Source organism: Micromys minutus (assembly GCF_963924665.1).
Source record: "Micromys minutus genome assembly, chromosome: 29".
In the NCBI taxonomy this organism is placed as follows: domain Eukaryota; kingdom Metazoa; phylum Chordata; class Mammalia; order Rodentia; family Muridae; genus Micromys; species Micromys minutus.
Genome location: NC_137964.1, coordinates 2,142,552 through 2,158,462, shown reverse-complemented (window position 1 = coordinate 2,158,462; position 15,911 = coordinate 2,142,552). Strand labels below are relative to the sequence as shown.

Here is a 15,911-nt window from a genome sequence, read left to right as displayed (position 1 = left end):
TTACATCTATGGGTGTTCACTTGCACGTATGTCTGTGTGCCACATGCGTTCACTGCTGGTGGAGACCAGAAGAGGTTGTCAGATCTCCTGGAACTAGAATCATAGATGGTTGTGAGCCACCAAGTGGTTGCTGGGAATCAAACCGCTGAGCCATCTCTCCAACCCCAGCCAGTGCTCTTGACCATGCAGCTATCTCTCCAGAACCCAGACAAGGCATTTCTAATAAGTGCTTGATTTATTGTATCTGTGTTTTATAAAGTTACTTTCACTATTTGGAAATTATGTGTATCTGTATGTGGGTATGTGTGCACATTAGTGCAGATGGGCACAGCATCCGAGGGAGTGCCATATCCCTGGAGCTGGAGTTACTGGGGGCTGTGTGTTGGGAACTGAACTTGGGGGTCTTTTGTAAAAAGATTACAGGATCTTAATCTTTTCACCATCCAAATCCCCACTTTGTTTATTACTATATATGTGTGGGTGGGTGTGGATGTGGGCCTATATGGGTGTGTGGATGTGGGTGTGCATGGGGCATGTGTGAGTGGATGTGTGGGTGTGTGTGGGTGTGTATGGGAATGTGTGGGTGTGTGTGGGTGGATATGGGTGTATATGGGCATGTGTAGTGGCATGTATATGTGTTTGTGTGTGTGGGTCTGGGTGTGTGCGTGTGTACATGTGTGGGCATGTGTGTCAGGTATACTCAGAAGTCAGAGTCTGCTTTCTGCAGTATTTATGTCCTAGGGAATTGAACTCGGGTCATCAGGCTTGGTGACCGGTACCTTTAACCTGCGGAGCCATCTCACTGGCCTGAATACGTGTTGTACGGACCTTACCTTGGTTATCTTCATGTTAGCCTTGTGATGCTCAGACACAGGTAGCCCCATTTTAGATGGAAGGACTGAGGACCAATTAAGCAGTTGACCACAAGTCTAGAAGATCAGAGACAAGCCCAGTCTCGTAAGCAGTGTGACCTGAAACTCACCGTCCTATTTGGCCATATGTCATAATCTGTGACCTTCCTTCCCCAGCTAAAGATTAAGAAGAAAAAGATGGCGAGCGACCAGGAGCAGTTGGCAAGCAAGCTAGACAGAGCCCTCTCCCTCACAAAGCAAGACAAGCTGAAGTCACCCTTCAAGTTTTCCGACAGCCTTGGGGGGAAATCGAAAACCAGTGGGGGCTGTGGCAGGTTCTTGACACAGTATGACAGCCTCCTGGGCAAGGACAGGAAAGCACTGGCCAAAGAACTCGGCTTGTCTCTGAAACCCTCCCGAGAAGGTAAACACAAAAGAGCTTCCAAAGCCAGGAAGATGGAGGGGGGCTTCAAGGCCAGAGGCCAGCCCAAGTCTGTTCATTCTCCATTTGCCTCGGAAGTAAGCAGTCACTCTTACAGTAAGTACAGTCTTTAGCATCACCGCATGGCGAACGCTAATTGTATTTGCTCCTAATCTCGCTTGCCCTCTTTGGAGGGACTTCAAGATTTCTTGCAGCTTTGCACTGTGCCCCAAAAGTGGAAATTTTGCCACCAAGAGGCAGATGTACTGTTGTGATCGGTGGGCAGAGGCAAGCTGTTAGTGGCTGGCCTTCCACTGGCCCACCGGAGGCCGTCATGGTGGAGACCTTGTGCTATAGTTTGTAGCCGCTTAGCTTAGAGAGGCTTGGAGAGTGACTTCTTCCGTGTGCTAGAGGTGATGGTTCCATTGCCTGTAGACGTGGGTCATTTGTGCCCACATCCACATGTCTACACATTCACACACCCACACAACCTCATATCCACACATGCCCACAAAAGGGTGGTGGTGGTGGTGGGTTATGGAGGGGTTGGGAGAAGAAAGTATGTGCCTAAGTAGGAAGAGAAACTGAAATGGTCCAGGTCCTGTTTAATCCACTTGCCCATTACAGCTCGGTGCCATGGCCTTGTCCACAACAATAGCCAAGTGTGATTCGGGAGCCAAGGGCAGGGAGCAGCCTATGGGACCAAGGGACTGCCTGAGCTATGATTCCGTCTAAGTTGAGACTGGCCTTGTGGGTTTTCAGAACAAGGCAGCTCTATTTGGCCTCTTGCGGGCCTCAGTCCTCTGCCTGACAGGGAATAGGTGCACATTCATTCCGTTTGGACACACACCTGATGACAGGCAGGAACAAAGAGGTGGCTGCTTGGAAAGGCAGAAGTGGCTTCTCCGTCACAGAGGCTGACTCAGTGTCTGCAGCTTTTACTCATGTTCTGTCAGATTCATGTGTTTTAGACTTGGATAGACCCTGGTTCCTGGGAGATGTGTGTGTATGTGAGTTTGAATGTCAACTGAAGAAAAAGATAACACGTGTGTTTCTTCTCTGTGTTTCGCTGGCTGTGCTGTGGTCTAGATAGATGGAGCCGGACGTACAAAGTGCCAGACCAGCAATAATGCCTCTCCAGCCCTGAGCTTCCATCTTATGTCTCCTCCTTTCCGGCTCAGTACAAAGTCTCTTTGCGTAGCCTTTGCTGGTCTGAACTTGAGTTTCAATCCACTCACCCCCACCGCCTGAGCGCTTCGGATAGCAGACTCGGGCCACCGACCCCAGCTTCCTTACTGTACTTTGCTTGCTTTTTGAAAAATTATTTGTGTGTGTATACACATGGGTGCTTATGGATGTGCCCGAAGGTCAGAATAGGGTGTCGGATTCTCTAGGCAACTGTGAGTTACCATGTGGGTGCTGGGAACAGAACCTGGGTCTAGAAAAAGAAATGCTCGTAATTGCTGGGCCACATCTTCAGCTCAGTGTTTCCTGATGTTTCCCTCCTCTCTTTTCCCATCCTCTCCCTTCCCCCTTTCTTTCTTTTCTCCCTTTCTCTTTCGAAAGAGGTTCTTATGGTGTAGCCTTGGTGGGCTTAGAATTCACTATAGAGCTCAGGCTAGCCTTGAACTCATAGAGCTCTCTCTGCCTGTGCCTCCTGAGTGCTGGGTTAAAGGAACTCACCTGGTACACAGTTTAAGCTTACAGTTTTATGAGCTTTGGAGCTAAGGCATTGTCCTAGGCTTCCTGGGTGTGACAGGGAGGTGGACTGTGCTGGCCATATCGTTAAGTTGCTGTATTGTGTGAATCACATACATTTCTGGTTCTCTTTGATCTGGGGGTCTCCAGGACCAACGATGCTCCAATGGGTATGAGGCCCACCCAGCCCTCAGCCTTATGCACAAGGAACATGTTAGATCATGTTGGTGGCAGGGCCCCTCACATCCGAATGGTATGGTCAGTTAGTTTCTGGTCCTGAACAGGCACAGGGAGAGACAAATCTTGAGAGGCTTGTGGCGGAAATGGGAGTGGTGGAGTCTTGCTTTTCCAGTCGGGGTTGGGAGGCATGAATGTCACAACATGCCTGATGTTTTTTTATGGAAGGCCAGATTGGTGGAATGTCACTTCTAGGCCTCTCTGGCCTTGGAAGAAACACATTAGAACACATGAGAAGGAATGGTGGTGCAATGGTTAGCGTTTACAGTGTAAGCTTGCAAACCTGAGTGCAGTCTTCGGAACCCACAGTGGAAGGAGAGAGCCAAGTATTATCTCATTTCCTTTCCATGTGTGTGTGTTGTGATACATGTTGTGATACCTGCTAACACACACACACCCACCCACACCCCACACACACACACCCCACACACATACACACACTACACACACGACACACATACACATACCCATACCACACACACACACACACACACACACACACACACACACGTACATACATACAACATGTTATGAACATGGGAGGTGTTATGGTAAAGGATGGTGGTGTGGTTGCCCCCCCCCTGAAGTTGGGGTCCTGGTTGTGGTGAGAGTGGAGTTTATCAGTACAGTGACTTTAGGGACACCGGTGCTCCTGCGTTTCTCTTGGACTTGAAGATGTTAGGTACTGCCAGGCTCTCGCTGTGTGTATTCATGTTGTCTTGTTCTGTGTGGGTTTTTAGCAGATTAAGTATTTCTATCTTGGCTTTGGGACGCTTCTTGTTTTGCTCAGCAGCCCAGCAGCAGATCAGGATGGTGCATATTTGAGTTGAAGTTGGAAGGGACCAAAGAGCCTCCCTTTTGAGCTCTCAACCCTGGCAACACAACTGTGTTTAGACCAGAGATTTAGAGAAAGTCACCCACAGTAAACTGGTCGGTCAGCTGTCGGAAGGAAAAGAAGGGTTGGGGGAGGGGCTGACTAAGGGATAATCTCCTTTGTGTGAGTGCCCTCACCTGCTGACAGTCAACCTCCTGTTGCTGTGAAGTTGGCAAGGAGCTGGGAAGAGAGGCTTACAATTGGTCCTTGTCAACCTCTTCTCAAAGCAGCCACTGGGCTGTGTGGCGTCTGTAGGGGTTTGGCCAGTAGATATCGCTGCGTGTCGCTCGGCTGTCACTCCCCCATTTCTCTCACCCTGTGACTGGAGAAGTGGACATACCCAAGGCAGGTGATGGCAGCAGCAGAAAGAGCCTGGTTCGCCTGTGAGCAGGCAATCTGAGCTGTGCATGCCAGAACAGAGGAGAGCTGGGACGTCACACATGCCAAGGCCTGTGGGCAGTTGGCACAGGGTTCTACCGCATCTGTGGCCTGGGCCACTGAGGGAAAAAGACAACAGCACGCTCCTCCTTGGGCCCCACAGCTTACCTGTATCAGAACACACTTCGAAGGGCTGGGAGGATGGCTCAGTAGGTACAGCGCTTGCTGTGCAAGCGTGAGGAGCCAGGTTCGATCCTAAGCCCCTCACCTACCTAAAAGACAAATGGGAAGGTATGTGCTTCTGATACCCCTGCTGGGCAGACAAAGACCAGGAGGCTATTGGGCTCCCTAGCCAGCAAGCCCCAGGTCCCATTGAGAGGCTGTCTCCAAAAACCAAGGTGGGGTCAGTGAGAAGGGGAAAGGCACTTGCCACGAAGGCCTCGTTCAACCCCTGTGACCCATAGACTGGAAAAAGAGAACTGACTCACACAAGTGTCTTCTGACTCTCTCCTGTCTTCCCTGGCACACAGAGAAGAAATTTAAATACAGCAACATTTTAAAAAAGATGGCGGGCACTTAAGGATCCAAGGTCAGGGTTGACCTCTGGTTCTCATACTCATTCACACACACACACACACGCACACGCACGTGCACAAGACCACCTACATACACACAAATAAACAAATGAAACCTACTTTGACTGCAGATACGGACTCGGACGAAGACGAAGGCTTCCTGAAGAGCGAGTGGTCTGCCCAGGGCCCCTCCAGCTCAAAACTGACCTCATCCCTCCTGTGTGGCATGGTGGCCAAGAACAGCAAGCCAGCCACAGGCCCGAAGCTGACCAAGAGGGGCCTGGCAGGCCCCCGGACTTTGAAATCCAAGGTGGCCACCAGCAGGAAGCAGTCCTTCTGTTTGCTGCTCCGAGAGGCGGAGGCCCGCTCCTCCTTCAGCGACTCTTCCGCGGAGGACTCCTTTGATCAAGGTTACTAGTGCCAAACACAAAATAACCTTCCATGTTTTTAGAGCAAGAGTGAGTGGGAGAGAGAGAGCGAGCGAGCGAGCGAGCGCGTGTGCACACAGCAGAGATGGCCGAGCCGTCTAGGTTTTTGGCAGCGTAGTCTGCCCTATCCGCCTATATTTTTGGTTTGTGTTTTGCTTTTTATTTTTACTTAAACTTGTGATACCATCACTGGCCAGCCCTTAGGGGAGCTCTTACACGGACTCGTTTTTTAGTCTCCCAGAATTTCTCACCCTCTTCCCTCTAAATTCTACTAGCCTTCCCCAAGAGCCACCAATCCCCCCACTCCCAAATCCAAAAGCCTAACCTATTCTTCCCCAGACTCCCAGGCTGGCCTGGGTTTTCTCTTGGCACGAGCCTGGCGGAGGCTTGCCCAAGGAGCATTTTGTAAAAAAACAAAACAAAACAAAACAAAAAAAAAAAAAAAAAAAAAAAAACAAAACAAAACCGGATTTCTCGTGTGGGCGTGTGACTTGCTGTTTGTACCGCGGTTTTGGTAATACCAAGCTTTATTAAACATACCGAGTTCATTTTTAACTAAACTGTGTGCCTCGTTTCTCTTGCTATGTCCTTAACTAGACGTTAGGTTGCCGTTCTCCCATCCATCCCTCCTTCCCTCCCTCTTCCCGCTCCTCGTCCCCACTCTAGAAGCCATTGACATGGTGGACCGCTTTTCTGTTATTCAAATATCCCTGGTATCTTCGACACCCATTCCATTTCCAGGTGTACAGTCCAGTGTTGTATCATCTCTGTTTTTTTTTATTTTTCCTTTTAAGCTGCTTGTCTGTGTTTTATTTTTCTGGAAGCTTCTGCTACTTCCCACCAGTGGTTAAAAAAAAAAAAATCCAAGAAGAACAACAATTAACTTTCCAGTACTCGTTTGCTAACACACATTTCTGTCTTGAAGGGCATGTGGGCAGCTCAGAGTCAATGGCCTATTGGCCATCTCCTTGGTTTTGGTATTTTTGTTTTGGTTTTTTTTTATTTTCCTTGTTCAATTTGAAAGTGTTGGCTCAGTTGCCACGTTGCGGGTCAAAAATGTTATTTCTTGAGGGTGCTGGAGTGCGGTCTGTCTGACTTCAGCTCAGCCTAGGGGCCTACTACCAAAAAAACCATTCTGGTTCCCACTTTTCCAGCATCAGAATTGTAGCCCACAGTTAGAAATACAAGAGCCCCCAGGCCCTTCAACCAGAAAATGTCCCTTCAAGGCAAGAAATTGGGCATCACCCCTTAGGGGCTGCTTCAGGGTAAACCCCCTTTAGAGATAAAGTTTGAAAATGCTCAGATGGTTAGCCAGCCCCCTGTCACCGTTCCCTGAGCACAGCCCCAGGGGTGGAGAGGAAGGTCATAACAAACTGGAACTTTGCTCGAGCCCCCGGGACCAGAACTCTGTTCTTATTGGGCAGTTTTTCTTCAGTTCCTGCCTCCTCTCCTCACACACCAGCAGTCCAAATTGGCCGAGGCAGGTTTGGGGATGACCTTAGAGTTAGGGTCCCAGCCTTGAAGATTTTTGAGCCTCTCCTGTTCTAGCATAGACTACACAGAATCAGGCATCCCCAAACCCCCTAGTCAGTACCAAGGGACCATAGCCCAGCCAGAGGATTTGGAGAGGCAAGGGCCAGGGTAGGGCTCTCTAGCTTGTTTCTACTATTCAAAGCAAAACTGGCCGACGAGGTCTCAGAAAGGGATATTTGGGTAATAGGGCCTTCCTGCCCCCTTTGGTACTAAAACACTTAATTGGTGTGGCTTTTCTAGTATGTCTGCTTTCTCCTCCCAGCAGCTTGACCATCCCTCCAACCCTTGACCCCTACCCATGATGCTTTGAGTGTCTGTTTCGGTCTCTCGCATTTGCTCTCACGCTGCACTTGGACGCAAAGCGAAGGCTGGGAGTAGGGCAGACGGCGGGTTACTGAGTTTGAGTCTGAGCCTGGCTCGTTGCTCCGTAGGTAGGCAAAAAACATTTTCCTTCTCTATTCTCTGTTTATCCCCCCTCCTTGGGGTCTGCCCCCACCGGGTCTGGCAGCAGCACATCACTTTGACTTTTATCAGGTTTTGGGAACTCAATTACCCAACCCCCTTGCCCTGAGCCAGGATTAAAAGAAAAAACACATATATTGACATTAAAGGTTTTTTTTTTCCCCTCCTCCTTCATCCCCTTGAGTCTTTGTTGGGACTTTTCTCCCCCTCTACCCTTGGCAAGCTCTGTGGACCCAGGTATAAACAATTCAGAAATTCTTGACATCCATGTCCTGCAAGGTCTCTCAGGTCTCCTTGTCCTCAGATGCTGGTCCAGTCAGAGACACTGCATGAGTCTTGACAAGCACCTCATTGTGAGGGCCACAGGAGACCTCAGAATAATTCAGTTTCCCTCTTGGGGAAAAAGTACCCATTCTGGGTTTCTGCCTTCTGGAATGTTCTGCAGCATCCAACTGCTGAAACCAACTTGCTCCTGGCTTTCTGGGATCTGACAATGGCCCTCAGAAACCCAGAGCACGGGGGACTCAAACTTGTCTCCCTGCTGGTGAAGCCTGCTGCCTGAGAATCCTGGAGAGAATGTTCAGGTCTTCCAGTCTCCACAGCTGAGCAGCCAGGACAGAGAGGGGGAGTTTTTAGAAAGGGGAGAGTCCCAGTCCCCATCCCAGCCAGCCACCCTCCCCATCTCCTGCCCACCCTCCCCAAATTGGCCAACTCCAGGGAGCCCTGATGTGAGATTACCCAGGCTGCCGAAAAAGTCTGCCTACACTTAGCCTGCTTTGCCGCTGTGGCCCACTGGGGCGGAGACAGAACCATGTGACGTCGCAATGTGATTGATCGCAAGTGCACACTGCCCGCCTGCCCCGCCTGCCCCGCCTGCCCCACTGGCATCCCCAGTCTGCTTCATCCATCGCTCTGGGAACACCTCCCGCCTCGCACCCTTAACCAACTTCCTCTTCCTCTCTTCCTCCTCCCCCCTTTTCTCTCTCTAGCCCCTATGCAGACCCTCCTTAGCTATTCCCACCTCCCCTCCCAAGCCGGCTGACCCAGCAGAGGCTAGGATTAGAACTCTACCCTCAGCACAGCTGGTGCCATCTTGGCCACTAGTTTTATCTAACCAAGTCATGGTGGGGGCCTTAGCAGGAAAAGCAGTATTTGATCGCCCTGTCCAGCTCTCACATCTAGGATGTGTGTGTCTTAACATGGCTTACCAGACCAGAGTAGCCTTCCAGCCCTACCTGGCCCCCAGTGCACAGGCCTTCCAGGAAGATCACACCTGGTGTTTGCCTGCTCCTTGGAAGTCATACACCAGTCTGTACTTGGGAGTCACCATCTGGTGGAGACTTCTCTTGCATGCCTAGGGTAGAGTTTTGTTTTCTGTGAGCCCCACTGCCCATCCTAGCAAAGGCTGTCTGCCTTTGAGCCAGCAGGGCCAGTTGCTGAAGTGAGACTGACCTCTGACCCGGCAGAGGACGTGTTTGGTCTCCACTGCAGCCCTGAGGGTTTGGTCTTAGGGGCCTCACTATTGCCAAGTGGGCTGAACCGCCCACCTCTAGCGTAGTCTGAGCTCACATCTGTGGCTAACACTGTTTCTTCTTTCTTTTTGAACTGGGGTCCTACTCTGTAACCCTGGCTGGTCTTGAATTCACAGCCCTCCTGCCTCAGTGCTTAGGCCACAGACATGTGCCACCATACCAGGCCGAGCCACATAGAATGTGACCGTCTTAGCTGGGTTGGTGGAATGGAGGGTTGCCTGGGGCTCAGAGAGGCTCCTTAGCATAGGGGTGCTAAATTCTAACTCTGATGAGGGGTAAGACTATGAGGGGGCCCCTAGTCTCCAGGAGGAGATCAAATTCTGCTTTCTGCCAATAGCCCCCTGACCTCTGGCTGACCGAAACTACAGTCCCCTTGTCTAGATCCCCCAGCCTGAGCCCAGCCCTCCCTTCTTTCCCTTCCTCTGCCTCTCTCTCCTTTCCTGCTTCCTTTCTCAGCCTCCATGTCTATGTCGGTGTGTGTGTATGTGTGTGTGTGTGTGTGTGTGTATGTGTGTGTGTGTGCACATGCGAGTGTGTATGGACCGTGACGAGCGCTGTCTCTTGTCTTTGTTCGTCTGTGTGTCTGTCCCCCCACCTACAGCACAGGTGCATGTCGGTGCTGCCCTCCCAGAAGCCCATCCTGATACCCAGAGCCACCCTTCTCCCTTCCCCAGGCTGCCCCTGTGTGGGTAGAGGCCTTGGGTCATGGGTGGGACTGTGGGCTGGTTCTGGACCCTTCCCTGGTGACCCTTGGTGAGGACAGAGACTGGAGCCAGGGTGGGTGGTGGGAGGAGGTGGGGGACAGTGTGCACCTAGGTCAGGACTCTCACTTGTTCCTTGTTTTCTGCATGCCAGATGACAGCTCAGAAGAGGAGGAAGAAGAGCTAGAGGAGGAGGAGGAGGACGAGGACGAGGAAGGCATTGGTAGCTATAGGCTGGGTGCCGGGGAACAGGCCCTGTCACCAAGCCTAGAGGAGAGTGGGCTGGGCCTGCTGGCTCGCTTTGCGGCCAGTGCTCTCCCCAGCCCTATCGTGGGGCCACCCCTGTCTGTGGTGCAGCTGGAAGCTGAGCAGAAAGCCCGGAAGAAGGAAGAGCGGCAGAGCTTGATGGGTGAGTGTCATTGGTTGCAAAGTGGGTGCTGTGGGCCCATCACCAAGATAAGGAGACTGAGGCTAACAAAGACAAGGAGGTTGGCGAGAGAGCTGGGTAGAGCTTTGATCACCTGACTGCTGGGAACCCCTTGGGCTATTCTCTTAGTGTTCTTGGTCACATAAGAATATCTTCTTTGACCATCATGCTTTCATTAAAGCCGCTAGTACTTCAAAGGTCTCTAGGCGCTCAGGGAAGCCTTGACCTAGACCTGGTGACTAGAGGATACACTAGGCTAGTAGTCTCCAGGCAGAGAAAAACATAGTGACAGAGAGAGATAAGAAAGAAGAGGAAGGGAAAACATTCTATCCACATCTCTGGAGAAGTTCTCTGAGTCCAGTGAGGCTGTTGAGTGGCTGATAGACTGAAGCTACTGGCAGACTGAGACTTGTTCTCTGACTGCCTTAGTGGGCTGAGATTATGACCTTAACATTGGTGCAGGAGACTCAGCTGACCCTGCCTCACTTCCATTATGTCCTTGAGTCTGGGCCCTGTGTCCCTGACGCATCCAGAGGTTCTTTCCCCAGCTATCGGAGTAGACATGGTTCTTGGGCTGGTAATGTGTAGCTGGGTTGATAGAATGCTTGCCTGGCCCACTGAGCCCAGCATTCTGTATGTCCCCAGCATCAACCAGATGCAGTGGTGCATGCCTGCAATTCCAGCACTCAGGATGCAGGAGGCTCAGGGGTCCAAGGTCATGCTCAGCTATTACACACAGCAAGTCGGAGGCCAGCCCAGGGTATGAGTCCCTTTCTCAGGTGGAGGTTGTGGAGTAGGTGTAAGGTCTTCTGCAGAGGCTGTGTGTGACAGGGGTCAGGTTTCTTTGAAGCTTCCTGGAGATTTCCCAAGATATTCCCAATCCTCCTTACCCACAGCTCCTTCCCTTCTCCTTCAAATTCACCACTGATTGACCTGGTGTCTTGAGGCTTTTACATTGGCTGTTCCTATCCTGTTCTCCAAGTGGATTTCGGCATAGTCTTTAGATCATTACCACTTTGTTTCGACAGAGGAGAGTAATGTGTAGTTTTGCTACCTCACTTCTGGGTGGATCACATTACCAGCCCCTACCCAGAGAATATTGGGTCTGTGGAAGAAAGACACAGATACACACATTGCTCAATTTCAACTTGCTTTATTGGTTCAGTGGGTAGGCTCTCCTAATCTCCCATGGCTAGCATGACCTCCCAATATCCTTAGCATCTCTTAATCTACCCTTTGCTTAGTATCCAGGTTACCTTCTCCTTGTTCAACAACCCAAAACTGCCCTCAGCTTACTTGGGTTTCTAATCTCCCACCTGAGGAAGTGGCATATGGCTGCTCTGCCCAAGATCTCACATGACCAGTCACCTTTTCTCCATCCAAAGCATGGCCAAAAATCCTCTTTTCTCTTCCTGCATCTCTTAGCTGGCCTTCGGGGATCTGAAAGTCCCACCTCTTTCCTTCTACCTAGTAATTGGTGCCTGGCATCCTTATTGATAGATCAAGAACCAATTGGGGAACAGGACCTTAGCATGCAAACCACTCCCTACAGATGAGCATTTATTTTTTGACACATATATAAGCAGTATGTCTTGATCATATGTACCACCACTCAAATGAACTATTTAAAGCATTTTTTAAAATTGTACTTTGGTTTACTTTGCCTGTATGTTTCCAAGTGCACACATGGCCATAGGGCAGACATGCTAAGGTCAAAGGTTCTGGGAATAGAACTCAGGCACCAGGATCGGTGGCAGACCCCCTTTTGTGTTGAGCCATTTTGCTAGCCCCTAGTTGGTAGTTTATGCTTCTTCAACCCTGCTCCATTTTTTTTTTTTTAAAGCTTGTTGTTTGCTTGGATCTTGCCTCTGTGTATAAATCCTGGAAGTTCTACCGAAGTACCTTGAGCCAGACTTGTCCTCTTTCAGCTTGAGAACTTTAGTCATTTTCACAGATAATTTATGAAGTCATCGACTGTTTGGTGTGTCAGCCTCTCTTCCCATTCACTTTGTGACATTTTATATCCAGATTTCTCCAGCAGCAACTTCTAGCTTCAAAAGGAAATCTTACCACTGGGGCGCTATATGCAGAGCATTCTCTGGTCCAGCCAGTGGGTCACATGCACAATTCTGTGGGTGCCACTGAAGATAGCAGAAGATATTTTAGTCTCTGTTGTCTGTTAGGTCACGATTATCACCAGCAAATGTTAACAAAGGTTTCCCTTAGCAACTTCTTAAGGTCTTTCAGAGACACAAGTTTCTCAGTACTTACTTCAGTGGTGTCCAGCATGAGGTAACAGACACGGCCTGTTACTAGAGCACTAGACTGCTTCTTACTATGGAAGCCAACAGGAATTGAGAACAGACTCCTCTGCAAGGGCACTCTTAGCTGCTGAACCCTCTTTACAGCTCCTATTACACTTTTATGTAGTATAATTTTGCCCATGTGTGTGCATGTGTTTGTACTATTTGGGTGCTAGAAGAAGACATCAGATTCTTTGGAGCTGGAGTTACAGTTGGTGTGAGCCATCATGTGGGTCTGGGTATTAACTCAGGTACTCTGGAAATGCAGCCAGTGCTCCTAACCACTAAGCCATCTATCTAGCCACTGTCCCCTCACCCTCACCCCATACTTTTAATGTCTGTAGGGTCAGTAGTAGTTTTTCTTCTTTTATTACTGAAACACTCACCCTTGATTTGCCTGGCTAGAATTTACCTGTCTGATTAATTTCCCTCTTCCCTTCATTCTGTCTTTTTTCACACTTGTTTGTTTATATATATTTGGGTATGTACTTGCCTTAGTCCTTGTGTGAGAATCAGAAGACAGTTTCTGGAGTTGGTTCTCTCCACTGCCTGGGTTCCAGGGGGTGGGTGAATCCAGGTCTTGAGGCCTGATGGTCGAGCTTCCTTACTTGCTGAGTCATCTTGCCAGCCCAAGTTCATTGATTGCTCTCCTTTTGATTTCTTTGGGTGTATTAGTCACTTCCTGTTTTTCAGGGTAGCCTCTAAGATCACTGATTTGAGATCTTATTCTTTTCCAACAGAAACAGTGTGCAAAGATACAAACCTCTCTGAAAACACAGCTTCAGTTGTGTCTAGGTCGGCTTTGATCCAATGATGACTCAGAAGGTTATTTATTCTCCAGACATTTGAGGGTAGTTGCTTGGTCATTTTGTAGATCTGCTTGGATTCCATTCTAGTTGGAAAGTACATTCAATAATTTCAATGAAAAGGGAAATTAATTTGAAACTCTATGGTACTTCCTTGGAGGTAAACACATAATGTGTACTGATAGTCTATTAACCATTAGTCACTCCCCCACGTGATTCTCTTCAGTTCAGATTTACTCTTTTCATTGTGCTGAAGATAGGGGTTAAGGTCTGCATCTGTAGTTTGCACAATTCACTATTGCTTCTTTTAATTCTGCCAATTTTGCTTTATGTATTTGTAGTTATGTTATTGAGGGCATACAAGTTTTTGATTAGTTAGTCTCTTGATCTCCACTGTTAAGAAATGTTCCTTTCTTTTCTCTGGGATTATGTTTTGTTCTAAAATCCACTTTTATCTGATACTCTATAGTCATTCCAGTTTTCTTCTTCCAACTTTTAAAAAATGTATTATGGTCATGTAGGTGATGTGTATAATGGACATGTATGTCACAGTGCATGATAGGAGAGATCTTTTTACTAGTACTGTGCCTCCACCTGTCTCCCTTTGTCCCTCCCTTCCTTCTCCAAGCAATTAAATGAATAGATCCTCTAGTTCTAGCCAACGATTTCTTCCTTCTTTTTGTATTTACCTATTTCTGACAATACATAAAATGAGGTAGGTCCTGTAGTACGTAGCCCTGTGTGTTTGGCATCTCTCATTTTGATTTTGAAGATCATCATAGTAACAGTTGCTAGGATACCATGTTTTTATATAGCTACGTGGTACAGCTCTGAAACACATCTCCTTGCTAGTGGATGCGTATTTGAGTTGCTTCCATTTTTAGCTTTTGTAGCTAATGCTACTTTCAACTATCCGTGTGCTGGTTTTTTTTTTTTTTTTTCTTTCTTTCTTTCTTTTTTTGTGTGAGGAAATGTTTTAATTCTTCTGTACTGGAATTGCATATGTGTATGTATGTGAGAGAGACAGTATATGCACATAAATGTGGTGCACAGAGGCCAGAGATGTTGCCAGGAGCTGGAGTTATAGGTGCCTTTCCCATATGAATCCTGGGAACTGAACTTGGGTCCTTTACAAGAGTGGTATATACTCTTAAGCACCAAGCATTTTACTGGCTGTCCTAGCTACATTTCTGTTGCTGTTATAAACTATTCTGATGAAAAACAAGGAGAGAAAGTTTATTTTAGCTCATGGTTTATAGTTCTCACAGCAGGGCAGTCAAGGTAGCAGGAGTTCAAACGGTTGATCACATTTCAACCACAGAGAAGCAGGGAGAAAATGAATGTGTGAGCTTTGGCGCTCAGCTTACTTTCTTCTTTCCAGGGTGTGATGCTGCCCACAGTAGGCTGCAGCTCCTACCCCAGTTACCTCAATAAAGACTATCCCTACAGACGTGTCCACAGGCTAACCTGATCTACACAACCCTTCATTGAGATCCAGGAGTTTGGATCACAACTGAGTTGACCTATTTATACTTAATGGGTCTTCATCAGACCCATTCAGATATAGGTCTCTTTAGCAAATTTCTTTCCAGTATTGCAGTTTTCTGGGTGTTGACCTTAAGACTTACTCACAGTGTGGGTAAACAGTTTGGATTGGCCTCTCTTTTGCTCTTTTCTTTGAACTTTTAGGTTTCTCTTTTCTGATGTCTGAGATCAGGATTCGTTTCTTTTGCACATGTGCCCCATACCTTGCCCCAAATTCCTGAGCAGGGGGTGCAAGGCTGAGACCTGACTTTTGTAGCTGCATGCTGCTCTTCCAAGAGCACTCTCTTCTTCCAGGTCTCAGTCAGCTTCTTGTACTTGATCCGTGCAGAAAGGTCTAGTGTTTCCACAGGGGCTCCACACTAAGGATGGCCTTGCACTTCTGACCCTGCCTTTGCCTCCTGAGTGTCAAGATTACACGTATGCACCCCCAAGCAGGTTTTATGCAGCCTTAGTGATGGAACTCAGGGCTTCATACATGCTAGGCAAGCAACTCCTTTGAGTACTGCACCCATAGAACCTCAAAAGCTCAACTCAAGTGTGACCGTATGGCCTGGCCTAAACCCTCCTCACGGACAAGAATGCCCTCTCCCTTCACTTCCAGCTGCTTCCCGTACATTTCATCAGGGAGAAGCTTATTAACAAGTTAATTAACAAGATCTTTAAGCCTTGAAGGGACTCTTTTTTCACCAGGTTTCCTCCCCCCTCCATCCCTGCTTCTATGGCTGCCTCTGAGAAGTCCTCCCATGGGGATCCCTGTGATTCATAGGTTTCCCTGTTGCCTGAGAGTCAGTAGGGCTGGGATTGGGCCCCCAGATCCTCTTTCAGGAGTTGCTCGGTTTCTGGGGGACTGCCAACCCAACAGGCTACCTGGTCTGTGGGATGGTAGATTATATACCTTTCCATCTTTGAGCTTTGGAGACAGGAGAGACCCCAAGAGAGCTCAGAGAGCCTAGTTTTTAGACCAGGGTAATCTGGGATGGGCCACAATGTGGATGGAGAGGACAGATGTGTGGGGGAGGGTTGTTATGATGGCGGGGGAGGGGGATTGTGAACAGAAAGGGGGCATCCTGGGGATTGCGTGGGTTGTAGCATACCTGAGTTTCCTGTCAAGGTAACCGGTTGTACCCTAGACTGACAGAA

General features: G+C 48.7%; 1 protein-coding gene across 6 annotated transcripts in view; it reads left to right on the top strand.

Annotated features, from left to right (window-relative positions):
• Positions 1-15,911, top strand: part of TNRC18 (trinucleotide repeat containing 18) — an 88,733-nt gene that overhangs the window by 53,043 nt on the left and 19,779 nt on the right. For 5 of the 6 annotated variants that reach the window (XM_080941429.1, XM_080941427.1, XM_080941426.1 and 2 more), the window contains 3 exons: positions 1,029-1,389; positions 5,166-5,444; positions 9,845-10,099. In XM_080941429.1, coding sequence (XP_080797555.1) covers positions 1,029-1,389; positions 5,166-5,444; positions 9,845-10,099 — 895 coding nt within the window. The remainder of the gene's footprint in view (positions 1-1,028; positions 1,390-5,165; positions 5,445-9,844; positions 10,100-15,911) is intronic. The other variant, XM_080941425.1, reaches the window with a different exon arrangement.